At 44.9% G+C, this 21550-nt stretch overlaps 1 protein-coding gene across 3 annotated transcripts in view; it reads right to left on the minus strand.

Annotated features, from left to right (window-relative positions):
• The window catches only part of LOC126336356 (kinesin-like protein KIF13A), a 1265558-nt gene that overhangs the window by 202368 nt on the left and 1041640 nt on the right, over nt 1-21550 (minus strand). For all 3 annotated transcript variants that reach the window (XM_049999947.1, XM_049999946.1, XM_049999945.1), the window contains exon 3: nt 19872-20035. In XM_049999947.1, coding sequence (XP_049855904.1) covers nt 19872-20035 — 164 coding nt within the window. The remainder of the gene's footprint in view (nt 1-19871; nt 20036-21550) is intronic.

A 21550-nucleotide genomic window follows, 5' to 3' on the forward strand; every position in this document is an offset into this window, starting at 1 on the left:
TAACAGAAATGGCCTTATCTTTTGATTGCATTGACTTAGAACCTTAATTGTTTCACGCCAAGAAGGGACCGTAGACCTCAGCATTTGACATATATTTCAACTTCATACCTGTATCGGTTCCTAAGAAAAAGAGGTCGTAACAGTCGGACAGAAAGAAGGACAACAAAGTTGCGTTTTTAACGGCTGAGGGACGGAAACCTAAACACGAAAACTCAGTAGTAGAATCAGCTAACTTCTAGCTGTTAAAGGACCTGTGGCCTGGAAGTATTAGTAGGCTATCAGCTGAGTAGTCGTTTGGATGAGGTTTTACTAGAAACAAAGTGTACTGGCAAGAGTATTAGGTTTAGCAATTTTTCACATGTCATGGCGCTCTGGCAGAATCCGGTTCTTCCCGTCGTAATGTGGACATTACAAGTTCCTTTACGGTATTTCCTTCGTTATGGCTTCAGAGAAACTGAGGCACTTCCAGCAGAGTGTAAGAGAGAGGCGAGCAGTCAGCCGCCGGTCCCGACGCCGAAAAGAAGCGCCGCCGACCTGCGATATGGGGCGCGCCACACAACCCTTCTGTGTGCACCTCGCGCCCTACTTCCAACTTCGCGAAGGCGTCTCTTATCCTGGTTACTGGAATGTATCGCTAGACTTGTCTGGCGGTTGCGAGGAGGGGGAACGAAGTTCCCCGCACAGCTTTTATCGACGTCCAATAAAACACTTTAAGCAGCACCTAGTGTTACTCTACCGCGGATGCCTCCCTCGTTCGTCATATTTGACAACACCCGGTCGAGTTTGCCCATCCACTCTGTCTTGTGCCTTCAGTATATTACATTATGTTATTGAAACAGGGGACAGCCAGAAAATTTAAGGGCAGCAAAGATGCATTTCGCAATTGGTTCACAGATTAAATTACTTTTTCGGTCAAATGTTTGAGCGCAATGGAAACAAGACTCCCTAGAAAATACAAGGAGTAGTCAAACGAAAACGATATATATATATATATATATATATATATATATATATATATATATATATATATATATATACGAAGACAGTAACTTGTTCTCGAAAGAACAGTTACTGTTGATGACCGTGCAGCTTTTTCCTGGAATAAATGATGACTAACTGAAAACCTCAGCTGTCGACAGGTGTTGGTGTTGTTGATATACCTCGATGTGGACAGCTGAAAATGTGTGCCCCGATCGGGACTAGAACCCGGGATCTCCTTTCATCAACAGTAACTGTTCCTTCGAGAACAAGTTACTGTCTTCGTATATATAGTTAAAGGCTACCTAGCCATTGACCTTTGTCTGTGCGAATGCGCACAAGTTGCCCAAACTCTTACGGGAATCGCCAAAGCGAGCGCGAGTAATGAGTGGGAGGGCAAATGTCTATAAGGTACAATACCTATGTAGAATTGTGGACAGTTGGGAATGCGAATCTCACGGGAAGTGTGCAAGGGATAAGTCCCTGCAGTCGCGCTATTCATCTGTGTCCTCGGTGGCTCAGATGGATGGAGCGTCTGCCATGTAAGCAGGAGATCCCGGGTTCGAGTCCCGGTCGGGGCACACATTTTCAGCTGTCCACATCGAGGTATATCAACAACACCTGTCGGCAGCTGAGGTTTTCAGTTAGAAAACGAGACAGATGCAGAAAAGAGTAAACAAACTATTTAATATTTCAAAAGTAATTGCCACAACTGTCAATCCATTTACCCCACTGTGAGATAAGACTGTCGACTCCTTCATGGAAAAATGCCTGCTCCTGTCTACGCAACCATAATTATGAACAGGCTTGTACCTCTTCGTTCAAAGCAAATCGGCTGCGACGACTGTCTTTGTTCAGGGCTCAAAAATATGGAAATCGCATGGGGAGAGATGGGGGCTGTACGGAGAAAGTGTAAGAGCTTTCCAGCGAAACTTCAGCAACCCAGTCGAAACGAAAGGCATGCCAGCTTCGGGAAAGTCATGATGACATTTGTCCTTAGCTGCAGTGGACTGCTGCTCGTTGACTTTCTGGAACACCGCGCCGAAATTAACGCACAGTGGTTCGTGGACACTTTGCAAAAACTGAAGTGCACCATCATGTCCAAACGCCCAGGAATGTTGACGGGAGCCATCATACATACTGTTGTACGGTAATGCCCGTCCACATAAATTTGCCGAAGTTGTTTACAATAGAACGCAGAACTTTCGCTGGGAAGCACATCCTCCGCACATTCACGCTGTCCCCAAGAGTCTTTCCATATTTTTGGCGCCCTGAAGAAATGACCGTCGATTTGACGATCGGACGAAGAGGTCGACGTCTCAGTACAATCATGGCTCCGTAAGTAAACGGAAAAGTTTGTTCATGAATGCACTGACCATCTTCTCTGGCAGTGCGATAAATTATGGTGATTATTTTTTTAACTGATAGCCCGCATCTCGTGGTCGTGCGGTAGCTTTCTCGCTTCCCACGCCCGGGTTCCCGGGTTCGATTCCCGGCGGGGTCAGGGATTTTCTCTGCCTCGTGATGGCTGGGTGTTGTGTGATGTCCTTAGGTTAGTTAGGTTTAAGTAGTTCTAAGTTCTAGGGGACTGATGATCATAGATGTTAAGTCCCATAGTGCTCAGAGCCATTTGAACCATTTTTAACTGATAAACAATTTGTTTACTTTTTCCCCACCTGTCTCGTTTTCATTTGACTGTCCCTTATGCATGGAATAGAATCTCTAGAGCATCTGCCTTGTCGGAAGCCAAATTGGTCTTCATCTAAATTGTCTTCAGTTTTGTTCTTGGGGCGTTATGTTTCTCTTGTTAATGTTTTCGAAGCAAGGGTTGGAACGCTCAAAATTTCACGATGCTCACATGCTATTCTTTGGAATTACCACATTTACTGTATATAATTGATCTTGCCAGGACTTTTCTGTTACTTGGGAATAACCAAATAATGGAAAAAATGGTACAAATGGCTCTGAGCACTATGGGACTTAACTTCTGAGTTCATCAGTCGCCTAGAACTTAGAACTAATTAAACCTAACTAACCTAAGGACATCACACACATTTATGCCCGAGGCAGGATTCGAACCTGCGACCGTAGGTGTCGCTCGGTTCCAGACTGTAGCGCCTAGAACCGCACGGCCACTCCAGTCGGCTATCATTGATTAATATATGGATCACATGCTTCGTTTATGGATCTCCTAATGCCTCTAGTTTTTAAACTGGGACGTTATCAATAACACTGGGTATTTATCTTTCACGTAGTTTACTTCCCTTTTAATTTGTATTTCATATCAACTTCTTCATTTTTTTTAACTGTTCTAGCTGAGAATACTGCTAACTAAACTATCACACGATAATGAAAATTGCATATACTTTTTCCTTGTTATTTATTCACACCCACATGATACATGACATGCGCGGATGGCGACGGACCTCACATGTAGATTTATTGGCTTGCCTAAATTACGGTGCCGTAACAGTACACCTCAGGAGCAACCACTTTCATTTCATTCCTCTTCCCTTGTTCACAACACGTTCGGCAGACCACTGTCTGCAATAACTCTCCCTATTCTTAAGCATAATTACAAATAAACATAAAATGCCCGGATCTAGGACAAAACAGGGTAATCACCTCACCAATATCGATGAACGACAAAGCTGAAACTAAGCTGTTTTCATGAAATGTTGAATGCTTTGTAACGAAAGCAGGAAACTGCAGTTCCTTACTGTTACCATCAAAGATTTCATTTACACTTACCTCCTATGCAATCTCAATTCAAAGTGACTTAACCACATGTATTTGCAGCAATACAGATCCGAGACCAGTCACCAGAACCTCCGATTCAGACGACTTTTGTTTGTTATCGATACCGTTACAGGCAAGATAGACGTCTATAATCCAGAGAAAACGGGGTATTAACAAAAGGACGGACAGACAGAGGGATAAAAAATGACAAATAAGATTTTTTCGTTTCATAGAATTGCAAATCAACAATTTTCGATTTCTTTCCCTTTGCTTGCAGTGTGAAACTTTGTTTCTTACCAAGTATCATGATTCTAGGTCAACAAAAAGTGATCCATAGATTTTGATGACTGAATTTACGAGTATCAAAATATGTGATACAAATCTTTGGATTGGATTGACTTAGGCGCTTAAATTTCTTACACCGAAAAGGGACTACAGATATTAGCATGCGGCATAACTTCATAACAATTTGAAACGTCTACCCGTTCGTGAGAAAAACGGATCTTAACAGATGGACGGAGAGAGAAACAGACGGAAAAGAAATGACCAAAATATTTTTTGTGTGTCATAATAACAAATTAACAGTTTTGTGAAATTTTTCTTTGTTTGTACAGTAAAACATTGCTTCTTACCAAATTTCATGTCGCTAGGTCAACGGGAAGTGCCGTACGGGTTTTGATGAGCGACTTTGCCACTATCAAAATATGTGACGTAAATAACCGTATCTTCTGGGTGTACTGATTTAGAAAGTTTAGATTTTTACACCGCCATGGGTCCGTAGACCTTAATTTTTGAGATAAATTTCAACTTTGTACGTTTAACTTCATAGTCGGCCGTGGTGGCCAAGCGGTTCTAGGCCCTTCAGTCCGGAACCACGCGGCTGCTACAATCGCAGGTTCGAATCCTTCCTTGGTCATGGATGTGTGTGATGTCCTTAGGTTAGTTAGGTTTAAGTAGTTCTAAGTCTAGGGGACTGATGACCTCAGATGTTAAGTCCCACAGGGCTCAGAGCCATTTGAACCATTTTGTTTAACTTGATACGTTTGCCCGTTCCTGAGAGAAAGGGTTTTAATCAGTCAGAGAGACAGACTGACTGACTGACGGACGGACGGACAACAAAGCCATCCTACAAGGGTTCCGTTTTTATCGACTGTGGTACGGAACGTAAAAATCAGGCTGAGAGTACGAAAGCTGGTGATGGTCCTTCTCTACATTTTCAGCCTCCAAATGGACAAAAGAATACTGGTGGTGCAGCAAAATTTGACAGCGCAAAGCAGCAGCACATGTGACAGCGTCCAGTTGCAGAATTCAGATGGGCATTTGTCGCGGAACACAAGCACCGCTTATACAGCTCCCGCGACACTTGGTCTTGATAACCTGCTGCAACCTCGGTAGTACGATCCTGCGACGGTATTTCCATTACAAGCACAATCTGTGGGTACCACACCATGACAGTTTCCAAAAACACTCACTTCACTTTGTACCAATGACGGCAGGGCTTCCGTCCTTCCCTGCAATGGTGAATCCACACATTCCTAGTGTCTCTAGGTGTTACAGCGATACACCCAGCACACGTCCAAGGCTGTAGGTGGCCAAGAAAGTCATCTGGTTGGGCCTGACACTGTCTCAAAATCTGCGCTACTGCCTAGGTTCGGTGGGCTTTTTCAATGGGGGTGAGCAGATGCCGATTCTAGCGGGAGTCGACCTTTGTCATGTTAAAAAGGTCGTGCAGGGTGCTGAAAAATGATCCGTCGGTCACGTTCATTTATCGCCTCGACTGTCATACACCAGTCTTTGAGCACCAAGACCTCCATTTTTCTTGCATATACGCACTAGGAAAAAAAAATTCTTTCAAAATTTTAGAGGGAACCCAAAGAACACTTTACTAGGGCATGTACTTATATCGCATATCTACAGGGTGATTGCTATTAACGTTTAAAAAGTCCCCAACCTACGTGGACGAGGCTGAAGCAAGTAAATTAATATGAGACACATGGGGCCGAAAATGTACGGAAAATACCTCAAACATGGACGGCAAGTGCTGAACATGTGACGCTACATCCAAAACAGGGAAGGTATTTTCGAGCGTGTGCGTGATGATTCAAAAATGGCTCTGAGCAGTATGGGACTTAACTTCTGAGGTCATCAGTCCGCTAGAACTTAGAACTACTTAAACCTAACTAACCTAAGGACATCACACACATCCATGCGCGAGGCAGGATTCGCCCCTGCGACCGTAGCGGTCGCGCGGTTCCAGACTGTAGCGTCTAGAACCGCTCGGCCACTCTGGCCGGCGTGCGTGATGGGATGACTGATTAATGTAATACTTGCATTCTAGCGAACGGTTAAGCTTTCTAGCGCCTTCTGTAAATATGCTCTGTTGTAAATACAGAAGTTACAAAATTATTGTTCTCGCTGTATCCGAGCAAAAACTATTCTGATTTTGGGGTTCTTTCCTTTGTCTCTACTTTTTTTCTTTACAGATGATATTTAGCAAAGAAAACGTGCCTCATTTATTGGTAACGATGAAATTCGGAAGTTTATACTCATTTACTTGTGACGTAATACTGTAGGTTTCTGTTGTCCTGTACTTCACAATAAACCAGCGAAGACAGCGAAACTGGCAAATAAACTAATAAATAAATACCTCAAAGTAAACACACAACTGTCAAAAGCAAAGCAAAAAGATACTGCCTGCCACACGTAAGATTCGAACCGTGAGCCCCAGGCGCTAAAGTCGCTCACGTAGATCGAGAGCCACATCGACGTGAACAGTTGACTTAGGTTGGTATGATCAGGTACCATGCACCGACAGACTTCAGCGTTGCACGTCCGGGGAGGTACGCCCTCTGATAACGTCACATGTTCAAGATTTCTCATCCACTTTTGGGGTATTTCCCGACATGTGCGGTCCAGTTGTCTTGTATTGAATTACTTTTCTCAGCGTCATCTATGTCGTTTCAGAGGTTTTTAAATGTTTGTAAGAACACCCTCTATAAACAAAAGATGCTCTTCTTTCCATTATCACATTTCTCGTTGGTTTGTCTATACAAGGTGAACAGCAGCTATTTTTCCGAATTTAGTAAAGAGGAAAGTCATGCACAATATGTGTAGCTCTTTCAAGAACTGCGAACGATGTGAAACGAAAAGCTATTTCAGAGAGCTATGAAAATTATGGGCACTGGAAAAGTTTATCGATCAACAATTAAACACAGTAATTTTATTTGTATGCGGTTCTTATAAACTGAACTCAAACAAATGGATTGATTCTTCTAACCTCTTGAGTGATTCACCGGTTGGTGGGCCTCTTCTTTCACTAAAGCGAAAACACAAACGCAGTTCCATATCGCAGCACCAGTCAGCTGTCAAAATCGTCCGCTTTCTGGGCGAGCCACAAAGTTACAGGGAACGTCCTTGAAAGTAACCAGCTGCCGTCATGAATAATGCAACAGCGAGAGGGCCTCCGCCGCCAAAAATATGGCGGGTCTTCTGAACTTTACCTACCATCGGCCAACGAGACGCGACGTAGGAAACAACGGACAGTGCAAACTAGAACTCTCAGTTTTCAAGTAGGCGTACAGCAGTGCACATTTAATTACCTAAAACAGTACTCAACGAGAATGTGTTACCATTTCTGATTTGTAAGTCTCCATCGCACCAAAGCGAACATACGCGAAAGTGTAACAGCGAACCAGAATTCTGTGCGGCACAAATGCTAGACACGTATGTGCGAACGGCATTCGTCCGTGTTCTGTCCGCATTCTTGTGTACGCGCGTGTTCCGCTGGTTGTCGATCTTTTAGGGAAACCTTCAAAGGAAGTCCGCTTCGGGCTGTCAGTACAGAAAGCTTTCGTCTGCTGTCTTGTCTACTATTATTGTTATTGATATGAATTGCGTGAGAAAATGAGACGATGTAATACTGATGATACCAGCATATAGCTATCGCATGTGCTTCTAGAATTCAAGAGAACCAGAACGTAGATGCTGCAGGCAAAGGAATGTGATTGGTAGAAATTGCCGAAGCACTCAAGCGCGCTACTATTTGGGGACTTGAGAAAGATGATATATCCATTAGACGCTAGCATCATGCAGGAACGGAGTGAATAAGATGAAGTTTCGTAATTCTTTTTACTAAGAAGGAAAAGCACAATAAATCTACTTGAAAGTAAACAAGTGCGAATATGTATCTATGCTGATTAAAATTGAAAATATACGACAGAACTGATCATACTCGCTGTTTACGTTCATGGTATCTGTAATTACGTGGTTAATCTATCACTGTTATGGTAGGGATTTTTTATGGTGAACAGAAATGGTTTACCGCGGATCACGTTATCTGTCCTCTAAGACTCTTTAGAGCAAACAGTATCAAGTAGCCAATGTAACAAGTCGTATGTTAAAATTGCTACACCACGAAGATGACGTGCTACAGACGCGACATTTAACCGATAGGAAGAAGATGCTGTGATATGCAAATGGTTAGCTTTTCAGAACATTCACACAAGGTTGGCGCCGGTGTGATCGAATGAAGGGTAGAGCCACTGGTTGTAAAACATCTGAAATGTAACGTCCACTGTTCAATGTGCCGTCAATGAGAACAAGAGGAGACCGAGAAGTGTAACCAATGGCACCCCATACCAACAAGCCGGGTGATACGCCAGTATGGCCATTACGAATACCCGCTTCCAATGTGCATTCACCGCGATATCGCCAAACACGGATGCGACCATCATGATGCTGTAAACAGAACCTGTATTCATCCGAAAAAATGACGATTTGCCTTCCGTGCACCCAGGTTCATCGTAGAGTACACTATCTCCGGCGCTCCTGTGTGTGACGCAGCGTCAAGGGTAACCGCAGCCATGGTCTCCGAGCTGATAGTCCATGCTGCTGTAAACGCCGTCGAACTGTCCGTGCAGATGGTTGTTGTCTTGCAAAAGTCCACATCTGTTGATTCAGGGATCGAGACGTGGCTGTACGATCCGTTACAGCCATGCGGATAAGATTCCTGTCATCTCGACTGCTAGTGATACGAGGCTGTTGGGATCCAGCACTGGGTTCCGTATTACCCTCCTGAACCCACCGATTCCATATTCTGCTAACAGTCATTGGATCTCGACCAACGCGAGCAGCAATGTCGCGACACGATAAACCGCAACCGCGATAGGCTTCAATCCGATCTTTATCAAAGTCGGAAACGTGATGGTACGCATTTCTCCTCCTTACACGAGGCATCCCAACAACGTTTCACAAGGCAACGCTTGTCAAGTGCTGTTTGCGTATGAGAAATCGGTCGGAAACCTTCCTCATGTCAGCACGTTGTACGTGTCTCCACCGGCGCCAACCTTGTGTGAATGCTCTGAAAAGCTAATCATTTGCATATCACAGCATCTCCTTCCTGTCGGTTAAATTTCGCTTCTGTAACACGCCATCTTCGTGGTGTAGCAATTTTAATGGCCAGTAGTGTAGTTTCAAACTAACGATTTCGGATTTTTCCCTTTAAATGTAATGTGAAATCTTACAAATTTCATGATTCTAGGCCAACGGAAGGCATTCAATACGTTTTCAGGAGTGAGTTTTCGAGCATCAAAATATGTGACAAAGGGCCGTATCTTTTGTTTCCATTTACTTAGAAGCTTAACGTTTTTACACGGCCAAGACACCACAGACATTAGTATGTGACGTAAATTTGAACTCAGTACACCAAATTGTTCCAGAGGAAAACGGGCTCAACAGACGGACAGACAAACAGACGGATAAAAAATAACAAAATATTTTTTCGTATTATATAATTACAAACTAAGGTTTTTCGGAGCTTTTCCTTTACACGTAGTTGCCAAATTTTTTCCGTACTTGCTTCTTGCCAAATTTCATCATTCTAGGTCAGCGTGAAGCACCGTAAAGATTTCGATGAGTGAATGTTCGAGTATCGTGTTATGTGACATAAATGACCGTGTCTTTTGATTGAACTGACTTGGAAGCATTTTATCGTTTGCATCGCTGAGGGAAATACACCTTATTTGCAGCTGATACGTCTACTCGTTCCTGAGAAAAAGTATTCTTAACACTCACTCAGACAGACAAGAAAAGGATCCTATAAGGGTTCGTTTCTACAAACTGTGCCACGGAATCCTAAAAATTACACCGTTTTGTTCTGCTCAATTCTCAGTTAGCGGCTAGGGGTAAAGCAAAGTTTATTTTTTCGAGGTGATAATTAAAGCTACTGGTTTGATGCAGCTCTCCATGCTACTCTATCCCGAGCAAGCTTCTTCATCTCCCAGTTTCTACTGCAACCTACGTCCTTCTGAATCTGCTTAGTATATTCATCTCTTGGTCTCCCTCTACGAGTTGTACCCTCAACGCTGCCCTCCAAAACTAAACTGGTGATCCCTTGATGCCTCAGAACATGTCATACCACTCGATTCCTTCTTCTAGTCAAGTTGTGCCACAAACTCTTCTCCCCAATTCCGTTTAATACCTCCTCATTAGTTATGTGATCTACCCATCTTATTTCCAGCATTCTTCTGTAGCACCACATTTCGATAGCTTCTATTCTCTTCTTGTCCGTGTTTCACTTCCATACATGGCTACACTCAATACAAATACTTTCAGAAACGACTTCCTGGCACTTAAATCTATACTCGATGTTAACAAATTTCTCTTCTTCAGAAATGCTTTCCTTGTCATTGCCAGTCTACATTTCATATCCTCTCTGCTTCAACCATCATCAGTCATTTTGCTCCTCAAATAGCAAAACTCGTTTACTGCTTTAAGTGTCTCATTTCTTAATCTAATTCCCTCAGCATCACCCGACTTAATTCCACTACATTCCATTATCCTAGTTTTGCTTTTGTTGATGTTCATCATATATCCTCCTTTCAAGACACTATCCATTCCGTTCAACTGCTCTTCCAAGTCCTTTGCTGTCTCTGACAGAATTACGATGTCATCAGCAAACCTCAAAGTTTTTATTTCTTCTCCATGGATTTTAATACCTACTCCGAATTTTTCTTTTTTTTTTTTCCTTCACTGCTTGCTCACTATACAGATTGAATAGCATCGAGGAGAGGCTACAACCCTGTCTCACTCCCTTCCCAACCACTGCTTCCCTTTCATGTCCCTCGACTCTTATAACTGCCATCTGGTTTCTGTACAAATTGTAAATAGCCTTTCGCTCCCTGTATTTTACCCCTGCCACCATTAGAATTTGAAAGAGAGTATTCCAGTCAACATTGTCAAAAGCTTTCTCTAAGTCTACAAATGCTAGAAACGTAGGTTTGCCTTCCTTTAATCTATTTTCTAAGATAAATCATAGGGTTAGTATTACCTCACGTGTTCCAACGTTTCTACGGAATCCAAACTGATCTTCCCCGAGGTCGGCTTCTACCAGTTCTTTCATTCGTCTGTGTATAATTCGTGTTAGTATTTTGCAGCCGTGACTTATTAAACTGATTGTTCGGTAATTTTCACATCTGTCAACACCTACTTTCTTTGGGATGGGAATTATTACATTCTTCTTGAAGTCTGAGGGTATTTCGCCTGTCTCATACATTTTGATCACTAGATGGTAGAGTTTTGTTAGGCCTGGTTCTCCCAAGGCTGTCAGTAGTTCAAATGGAATGTTGTAAAAAAAAGCCTGTCTTTGGACTGGTGACTACAACAACAACGCCGGCCGGAGTGGCTAACCGGTTCTAGGCGCTACAGTCTGGGACCGCGCCGCCGCTACGGTCGCAGGTTCGAATCCTGCCTAGGGCATGGATGTGTGTGATGTCCTTAGGTTAGTTAGGTTTAAGTAGTTCTATGTTCTAGGAGACTGAAGACCTTACAAGTTAAGTGCCATAGTGCTCAGAGCCCTTTGAACCAATTTTTGAAGATCAACAACAACAACAACAACAAGAGACTGGAATCAATCCACGAAAACTAAAGGAAAAGACGTCGTAACCAAGGGCGCCTTTGTCGCCCAGCTTACTCAGAGTTACCAACGGACAATGTAGAATTTCCTGTCTCCTTGAAACGCCCGGTACTCGCAACCGAACATGCACCCCTGTCAGTATTCCAAATCCACGCGGAGCGAAGAGGCAATCCCGGGGCCGCCTCCGCAGTCCCATTATGCGCCGGAAAAGAGGCCGGCAGAACCGTTCAGCCCTTTCCTCGGGCGCCGTCTCCAATCTCCCTCGGGGAGCGGTGGAGGGCGACCCCCAACCCACATGAGGGCAGCTCTCCAGCTCTCCGGGTCCCACTGCGACACGTGTAGCACTGCGCAGGCGCAGGTGTGACGAGCCCAGGCCGCCATTCACAGCCGCTTCCCCGCAATTCCACCTGACCAGGAGTCCGTTACCTCACGCTGTACCACAGCATCTCTCGTTGAGTGTGGCGATATAAGTCCTATCCTAAATCTTGTTTCTATGTATAAAACGTGTGGCACTAGCACGGCTGGTACAAGAAAAGCGACGTATTATCTGGCAGTCTCCCCACCCCCACCCCCACCCCTCCTATCCCACGGAGATTAGTTGCCTTTATATATATATATATATATATATATATATATATATATATAGTAACCTAAATCACTGCTATAATCAAAGACATTTTATTAAGCTGTTATTTTCTGCTGCCAAACTTATTTCGGCTGCAGTGCCATTATCAAGCTCCAAACATATGAAATTGTTAGTGCTTATATCTATGACTATTTGTAGTTAATAACAATTTCGTATATACCTGTCGCAGTACTTCCATTACACATCGTTAACGCTGTCTATACAAGGGCGATGTTCTTGAGGACAATATTATGAAAATGGAAGAGGATGTACATGAAGCTGAAATGGGAGATACGATACTGCGAGAAGAGATTGACAGAGCACTGAAAGACCTAAGTCGAAATAAGGCCCCGAGAGAAGACAACACTCCATTAGAACTACTGACAGCCTCGGGAGAGCCAGTCCTGACAAAACTCTACCATCTGGTGAGCAAGATGTATGAGACAGGCGAAATACCCTCAGACTTCAAGAAGAAAATAATAACTCCAATTCCAAAGAAAGCAGGTGTCAACAGATGCTAAAATTACCGAACTAACAGTTAAATAAGTCCGGCTGCAGAATACTAACGCGAATTCTTTACAGACGAATGGAAAAACTGGTAGAAGCCGACTTCTATTAGAAACTAGATTAAGGAACGGCAAACCTACGTTTCTAGTATTTGTAGATTTAGTGAAAGCTTTTGAGAATGTTGACTGGAATGCTCTCATTCAAATTCTGAAGGTAGCAGGGGTAAAATACATGGAGCGAAAGGCTATTTACAATTTGTACAGGAACCAGATGGCAGTTATAAGAGTCGAGGGACATGAAAGGGAAGCAGTGGTTGGGAAAGCAGTGAGACAGGGTTGTAGCCTCTCCCCGATGTTATTCAATCTGTATATTGAGCAAGCAGTAAAGGAAACTAAAGAAAAATTTGGAGTAGGTATTAAAATCCACGGAGAAGAAATTAAAACTTTGAGCGTGGCCGATGACAATGTAATTCTGTCAGAGACAGCAAAAGACTTTGAAGAGCAGTTGAACGGAATGGACAGTGTCTTGAAAGGTGGATATAAGATGAACATCAACAAAAGCAAAACGAGGATAATGGAATGTGGTCGAATTAAGTAGGGCGATGCTGAGGGAATTAGATTAGGAATTGAGAGACTTAAAGCAGTAAAGGAGTTTTGCTATTTGGGGAGGAAAATAACTGATCATAGTCGAAGCAGGAAGGATATAAAACGTAGACTGACAATGGCAAGGAAAGCGTTTCTGAAGAAGAGAAATTTGTTAACATCGAGTATAGATTTAAGCGTCAGGAAGTCGTTTCTGAAAGTATTTGTTTGGATGTAGCCATGTATGGAAGTAAAACGTGGACGATAACTAGTTTGGACAAGAAGAGAATAGAAGCTTTCGAAATGTGGTGCTACAGAAGAATGCTTAAGATTTGATGGGTAGATCACATAACTAATGAGGAGGCATTGAATAGGATCGGGGAGGAGTTTGTGGCACAACTTGACAAGAAGAAGGCATCGGTTGGTAGGACATGTTCTGAGACATCGAGGGATCACCAATTTAGTATTGGAGGGCAGCGTAGAGGGTAAAAATGGTAGAGGGAGACCAAGAGATGAGTACACTAAGCAGATTCAGAAGGATGTAGGTTGCAGTATGTATTGGGAGATTAAGAAGCTTGCACAGGATAGAGTAGCAGAGAGAGCTGCGTCAAACCAGTCTCTGGACTGAAGACCACAACAACAACAACAACAACAACAACAACAACAACGACGACGACGACACAGATTTCGGCACTAAGCCTTTTTAAAGTACAAAACACGAGGCAAAAAACAAGGCAACGCTGAAAAATAGCGCATAAATACCAAGATTCTTTACCTTACTTACATGTCAACAAACATGAGACTGGCATGAAACACAAGTCATTAACAGAAAAGCGTATGTGGTCATGTAAGCCAGATCTGTCAACAGTAAAAGTGAGAATATCTCTAAAGTGCCTAACTATGTTGCAGACTTTCATTTCTGGACCCTACAGCACAGCTTTTAAACGAAACAGCTAACCAATAAACGGGTATGCGCCACACAATTGTCTTCCAAAGATCGCCTGACAGAAATCTCAATCTGCACATTGCAAACTGTGGTGTTTTGGGGAACAAGGTAGCTGATTTTTTTACACACACATATATACACTCCTGGAAATTGAAATAAGAACACAGTGAATTCATTGTCCCAGGAAAGGGAAACTTTATTGACTCATTCCTGGGGTCAGATACATCACATGATCACACTGACAGAACCACAGGCACATAGACACAGGCAACAGAGCATGCACAATGTCGGCACTAGTACAGTGTATATCCACCTTTCGCAGCAATTCAGGCTGCTATTCTCCCATGGAGACGATCGTAGAGATGCTGGATGTAGTCCTGTGGAACGGCTTGCCATGCCATTTCCACCTGGCGCCTCAGTTGGACCAGCGTTCGTGCTGGACGTCCAGACCGCGTGAGACGACGCTTCATCCAGTCCCAAACATGCTCAATGGGGGACAGATCCGGAGATCTTGCTGGCCAGGGTAGTTGACTTACACTTTCTAGAGCACGTTGGGTGGCACGGGATACATGCAGACGTGCATTGTCCTGTTGGAACAGCAAGTTCCCTTGCCGGTCTAGGAAAGGTAGAACGATGGGTTCGATGACGGTTTGGATGTACCGTGCACTATTCAGTGTCCCCTCGACGATCACCAGAGGTGTACGGCCAGTGTAGGAGATCGCTCCCCACACTATGATGCCGGGTGTTGGACCCGTGTGCCTCGGTCGTATGCAGTCCTGATTGTGCCGCTCACCTGCACGGCGCCAAACACGCATACGACCATCATTGGCACCAAGGCAGAAGCGACTCTCATCGCTGAAGACGACACGTCTCCATTCGTCCCTCCATTCACGCCTGTCGCGACACCACTGGAGGCGGGCTGCAGCACGATGTTGGGGCGTGAGCGGAAGACGGCCTAACGGTGTGCGGGACCGTAGCCCAGCTTCATGGAGACGGTTGCGAATGGTCCTCGCCGATACCCCAGGAGCAACAGTGTCCCTAATTTGCTGGGAAGAGGCGGTGCGGTCCCCTACGGCACTGCGTAGGATCCTACGGTCTTGGCGTGCATCCGTGCGTCGCTGCGGTCCGGTCCCAGGTCGACGGGCACGTGCACCTTCCGCCGACCACTGGCGACAACATCGATGTGCTGTGGAGACCTCACGCCCCACGTGTTGAGCAATTCGGCGGTACGTCCACCCGGCCTCCCGCATGCCCACTATACGCCCTCGCTCAAAGTCCGTCAACTGCACATAAGGTTCACGTCCACGCTGTCGCGGCATGCTACCAGTGTTAAAGACTGCGATGGAGCTCCTTATGCCACGGCAAACTGGCTGACACTGACGGCGGCGGTGCACAAATGCTGCGCAGCTAGCGCCATTCGACGGCCAACACCGCGGTTCCTGGTGTGTCCGCTGTGCCGTGCGTGTGATCATTGCTTGTACAGCCCTCTCGCAGTGTCCGGAGCAAGTATGGTGGGTCTGACACACCAGTGTCAATGTGTTCTTTTTTCCATTTCCAAACGTGAGGCCCACTAGTAAAGTCCACATGTTCAAAATGTTCAAATGTGTGTGAAATCTTATGGGACTTAACTGCTAAGGTCATCAGTCCCTAAACTTACACACTACTTAACGTAAATTATCCTAAGGACAAACACATACACCCATGCCCGAGGGTGGACTCGAACCTCCGCCAGGATCAGCGCCTTAGACCACTCGGCAAAGTTCACATGTAAACTTCGTGAAGTCTCTTGCTGTAATATATTTGTAAGAAACATGGAGTTTCTACCTTGTAATACAGTTCATTATGGAAAACATGCTGCACTATAGGTGAGGAGTAATATGTTTTGTTACAAATTGCAGTTGTTCCAGTTTTGATACTTGAAAATGGCCTAAGGCCGATAACTGGATCGTACACGAATAAAATAAAAATTATTACAAACAAATGGCGGCATCACCATTGAAAAATAAGTCGGGTTGGTGTCCGCCTGCTTAGCTGGATGGTTACGTGCTTGCCTCCCATGCAGCGGGCCCCGGATTCGATTCGCGGCCGGCTTGGGGATTTTCTCCACTCGTGGACTGGTCGTTGTGTTGCCCTCATCATCATTTCATCCTCATCGCCGGCGCGCAAGTCGCCCACTGTGGCGTCAAGTGAAATAATACTCGCACTCGGCGGCCGAACTTCCCCGAATGGGGCCTGCCACCCAACAATGCCATACGCTCAGCCGGCCGGAGTGGCCGAGCGGTTGTAGGCGCTTCAGTCTGGAACCGCGCGACCGCTACGGTCACAGGTTCGAATCCTGCATCGGGCATGGATGTGTGTGATGTCCTTAGGTTACTTAGGTTTAAGTAGTAGTAAGTTCTAGGGGACTGATGCCCTCAGAAGTTAAGTCCCATAGTGCTCACACCCATACGCTCATTTCGAGTCAGGGTGGTATCCCACCACTATCTGGAGCGCCTCCGACAAGTCTTCGTTGCTCATTGGGGCTCATTTCGAAGTGAGAGTATTCACTGAGGACACTTCTACTCAAGTCAGAGAGATTCCATGCCTTGACAAGTCTCCATAAAAACCAGACTGCGATGGGATGCCAATGTTACTGTGGCCCGCCATTATGGCCCGACAATCTGGAGTGATAGACCGGGGTACCATTTCATTTCGTAACAGGATGCCTTTGGTTGTCAGCTGCGATACCCTCACAGAACAGCGGTACGTCGACGATATTCTACGCCCCGATTTCTTGTCTTTCTTTGATCGCCAGATTCCCCCCCCCCCCCCCCACACACACACACACCCAATGAGAACGTTCAGAGCATTATGGGCAGAGCCCTCCAACCAGCTCGGCATTTCGACGATCTAACGCACCAATTGGTCATAGTCTTGGACGATATCCCTCACGAGGGCATCCAAAAGTTCTATCGATCAGTGCCACGCCGCCTAACTACTTGCATAGAGGTGGACCAACGCTTTACTGACCTGCGCAATATCTCTTTATCCTGAATAAATCAACCTACTTTTATGAAATTGCAATCATCTGTTTGTCTGTACAAGTGCATCACATCTACCAATTTCCGTCCCATTTGTATAATTCCCTCGTGGTGTGTCTTTTCTTGTTTTTTAAGTTTTTTCTTAGAGTGTAGTTTGTCCGCATCTGCAATCCTGCAATTTTCATGTTTCCTACATTGCGAGAATAAACCCTCTGGCTTTTCATATCCATCTCTTGTAAACATTTACACCACTTGCTCACAAGTGACTAACTGAATTCAAACTTCGTACATTTCCAGCCAAAGACAACGAACTCGTCACCTTGAATGCCCACCCAAACATTTACACCACTTGCTCACAAGTGACTAACTGAATTCAAACTTCGTACATTTCCAGCCAAAGACAACGAACTCGTCACCTTGAATGCCCACCCAAACATTTACACCACTTGCTCACAAGTGGCTAACTGAATTCAAACTTCGTACATTTCCAGCCAAAGACAACGAACTCGTCACCTTGAATGCCCACCCAGTGTGGCAGTCAGTCACTCGTCTACGGAAAGACCTAAGCTATGAACATTAAGCCAGACAGTAGAAACGGCGAGAAAAAAAACTATCTTGGTGACATCGAAAGGTCAGACCATTAAGAGATTACAGTTGGAATTTGTTCCTTTGTGGCACAGCCAGGGTTTGCTTTTCCGTCTTCTGAGATTTTAATAGGAGGGTTATTCGGAAAGTAAGAAACGATCGGTCGCGAAATGGAATCCACAGTGAAAATCCAACGAAGCTTTGCACGCATGTGTTGGGCACTGTCTATAGGATGGAAGTAGATAGCGTCACGCCGCTCTTCTCAGCCCTGAGCATACAATGACCGCGAAAAGATGCCTAGAAAATATTGTCTCCCGGCAAGTACCGGTGCCTGCCGAGAGATTTTACCTGATTTCATGCAATTCCACATAACGTATCTGTCATACAGTTCGTTCTTCATGACAGTTCTCGGCTGCTCACTGCAGGGGCAATGAGGACCGTTTTCTATGGGAAATGTTTGGTCACCCAGCATGCAGCTCGGACTTTGCTCCCTCCCTCTAATGTTAATCTCTACTCAGATGAACCGATGGCTTCAAAGACAATATTTTGGCACAGACAACGGGTGGAAGTCCAGCGCAGAAAACTGTCTGAAACCACAGGCGGCTCGCTTCTATGACTAGGGTATTGAAAAATTCGCACAACGCTACGACAGATGTCTAAATTGGAGCCGCAACTAGGTACCTTGAAGGTGCAGCTAACTCATCATCATCATCATCATCATTTAAGACTGATTATGCCATTCAGCGTTCAGTCTGGAGCATAGTCCCCCTTATAAAATTCCTCCACGATCTCCTATTCAGTGCTAACATTGGTGCCTCTTCTGATGTTAAGCCTATTACTTCAAAATCATTCTTAACCGAATCCAGGTACCTTCTCCTTGGTCTGCCCCGACTCCTCCTACCCTCTACTGCTGACCCCATGAGTCTCTTGGGTAACCTCGCTTCTCCCATGCGTGTAGCATGACCCCACCATCTAAGCCTGTTCGCCCTGACTGCTACATCTATAGAGTTCATTCCCAGTTTTTCTTTGATTACCTCATTGTGGATACCCTCCTGCCATTGTTCCCATCTACTAGTACCTGCACTCATCCTAGCTACTTTCATATCCTTAACCTCAACCTTACTGATAATGTACCCTGAATCCACCCAACTTTCGCTCCCATACAACAAAGTTGGTCGAAAGATTGAACGGTGCACAGATAACTTAGTCTTGCTACTGACTTCCTTCTTGCAGAAGAGAGCAGATCGTAGCTGAGCACTCACTGCATTAGCTTTGCTACACCTCGCTTCCAGTTCTTTCACTATGTTGCCATCCTGTAAGAATGTGCATCCTAAGTACTTGAAACCGTCCACCTGTTCTAACTTTGTTCCTCCTATTTGGCACTTAATCCGTTTATATCTCTTTCCCACTGACATTACTTTCGTTTTGGAGATGCTAATCTTCATACCATAGTCCTTACATTTCTGATCTACCTCTGAAATATTACTTTGCAAACTTTCAATCGAATCTGCCATCACAACTAAGTCATCCGCATATGCGAGAGTGCTTATTTTGTGTTCACATATCTTAATCTCACCCAGCCAGCCTATTGATTTCGATATATGATCCATAAATAATATGGACAACAGTGGAGACAGGTTGCAGCCTTGTCTTACCCCTCAAACTACTCTGAACTATGAACTCAATTTACCGTCAACTCTAACTGCTGCCTGACTATCTATGTAAAGACCTTTAATTGCTTGCAGCTAACTGTTGCAAATAAAAGTTTTGATTTTCATTGTGGTTTACATTTCGCCACCGACCGTTCCTTACTTTCCGATTAGCTCTCGTATACTGAGGCTCGAATACAGGTACCAAAGAAATCTACATCCACCCTGCCTGAAATCAGAATACTTGCTACTTATAAAGCGTTTGGCACAAATACGTAATCTCTGTATCCTTCCCTAGCCTGCTGGCACAGCGCGCGGCCGTGACTCACCCGTCTGGCCGTAGGCGAAGATGCAGGCGTTGTACCCCTGGAAGGCGTTGTCCAGGATGTCGCGGCCCAGGCAGTCGAACACGATCTCCTGACTCGCGAAGTTGACGTCATCCTTGTCCAGCGAGTAGAAGCAGTGGTCGAACGCGAAAGACTTGGGTTGTTTCCTGCAACAGCCCACCAACAGCGTACTAAGTACCAACACAGCAAAGTCAAAAACAGACAAACAGTAACATTCATCAACATGAGTAATTACACTACTGGTCATTAAAATTGTTACACCGAGAAGAAATACAGATGATAAACGGGTATTCATTGGACAAATATATTATACTACAATTGACATGTGATTACATTTTCAAGTAATTTGGGTGCATAGATCCTGTGAAAACAATACCCAGAACAACCACCTCGGCCGTAATAATGGCCTTGATACGCCAGGGCATTGAGTCGAACAGAGCTTGGATGGTGTGTACAGGTACAGCGGTCCATGCAGCTTCAACACGATACCACTGTTCATCAAGAGTAGTGACGGGCGTATTGTGACGAGCCAGTTGCTCGGCCACCATTGACCAGACGTTTTCAAGTGATGAGAGATCTGGAGAATGTGTTGGCCAGGGCAGCAGTCGAACATTTTCTGTATCCAGAAATGCCCGTACAGGTCCTGCAACATGCGTTCGTGTATTATCCTGCTGATATGTACGGTTTCGCAGGGATCTAATGGAGGGTACAGCCACGGGGCGTAACACATCTGAAATGTAACGTCCACTGTTCAAAGTGCCGTCAATGCGAACAAGAGGTGACCGAGTCGTGTAACCAATGGCACCCCATACCACCACGCCGGGTGATACGCCAATATGGCGATGACGACTATACGCTTCCAATGTGCGTTCACCGCGATGTCGCCAAACACGTATGATACCATCATGATGCTGTAAACAGAACCTGGATTCATCCGAAAAAATGACGTTTTTCCATTCGTGCACCCAGGTTCGGCGTTGAGTACACCATTGCAGGCGCTCCTGTCTGTGATGCAGTGTGAAGGGTAACCGCAGCCATGGTCTCCGAGCTGATAGTCCATGCTGCTGTAAACGTCGTCGAACTGTTCGTGCAGATGGTTGTTGTCTTGCAAACGTCCCCAACTGTTGACTCAGGGATCGAGACGTGGCTGTACGATCCGTTACAGCGATGCGGATAAGATGCCTATCATCTCGACTGCTAGTGACAAGACGCCGTTGGGATCCAGCACGGTGTTCCGTATTACCCTCCTGAACCCAACGATTCCATATTCTGCTAACAGTCATTGGATCTCTACCATCGCGAGCAGCAATGTCGCGATACGATAAACCACAATCGCGATAGGCTACAATCCGACCTTTATCAAAGTCGGGAACGTGATGGTATGCATTTCTCCTCCTTACACGAGGCATTACAACAACATTTCACCAGGCAACGCCGGTCAACTGCTGTTTGTGTATGAGAAATAGGTTGGAAACTTTCCTTATGTCAGCAAGTTGTAGGTGTCGCCACCGGCGCCAACCTTGTGTGAATGCACTGAAAAGCAAATCATTTGCATATCACAGAATCTTCTCCCTGTCGATTAAATTTCGCGTCTGTAGCACGTCGTCTTCGTCAATTTTAATGGCCAGTAAGATACTAAGAACAAGAAAAAAATAGTTTAA

Source organism: Schistocerca gregaria, chromosome 2 (assembly GCF_023897955.1).
Source record: "Schistocerca gregaria isolate iqSchGreg1 chromosome 2, iqSchGreg1.2, whole genome shotgun sequence".
In the NCBI taxonomy this organism is placed as follows: Eukaryota; Metazoa; Arthropoda; class Insecta; order Orthoptera; family Acrididae; genus Schistocerca; species Schistocerca gregaria.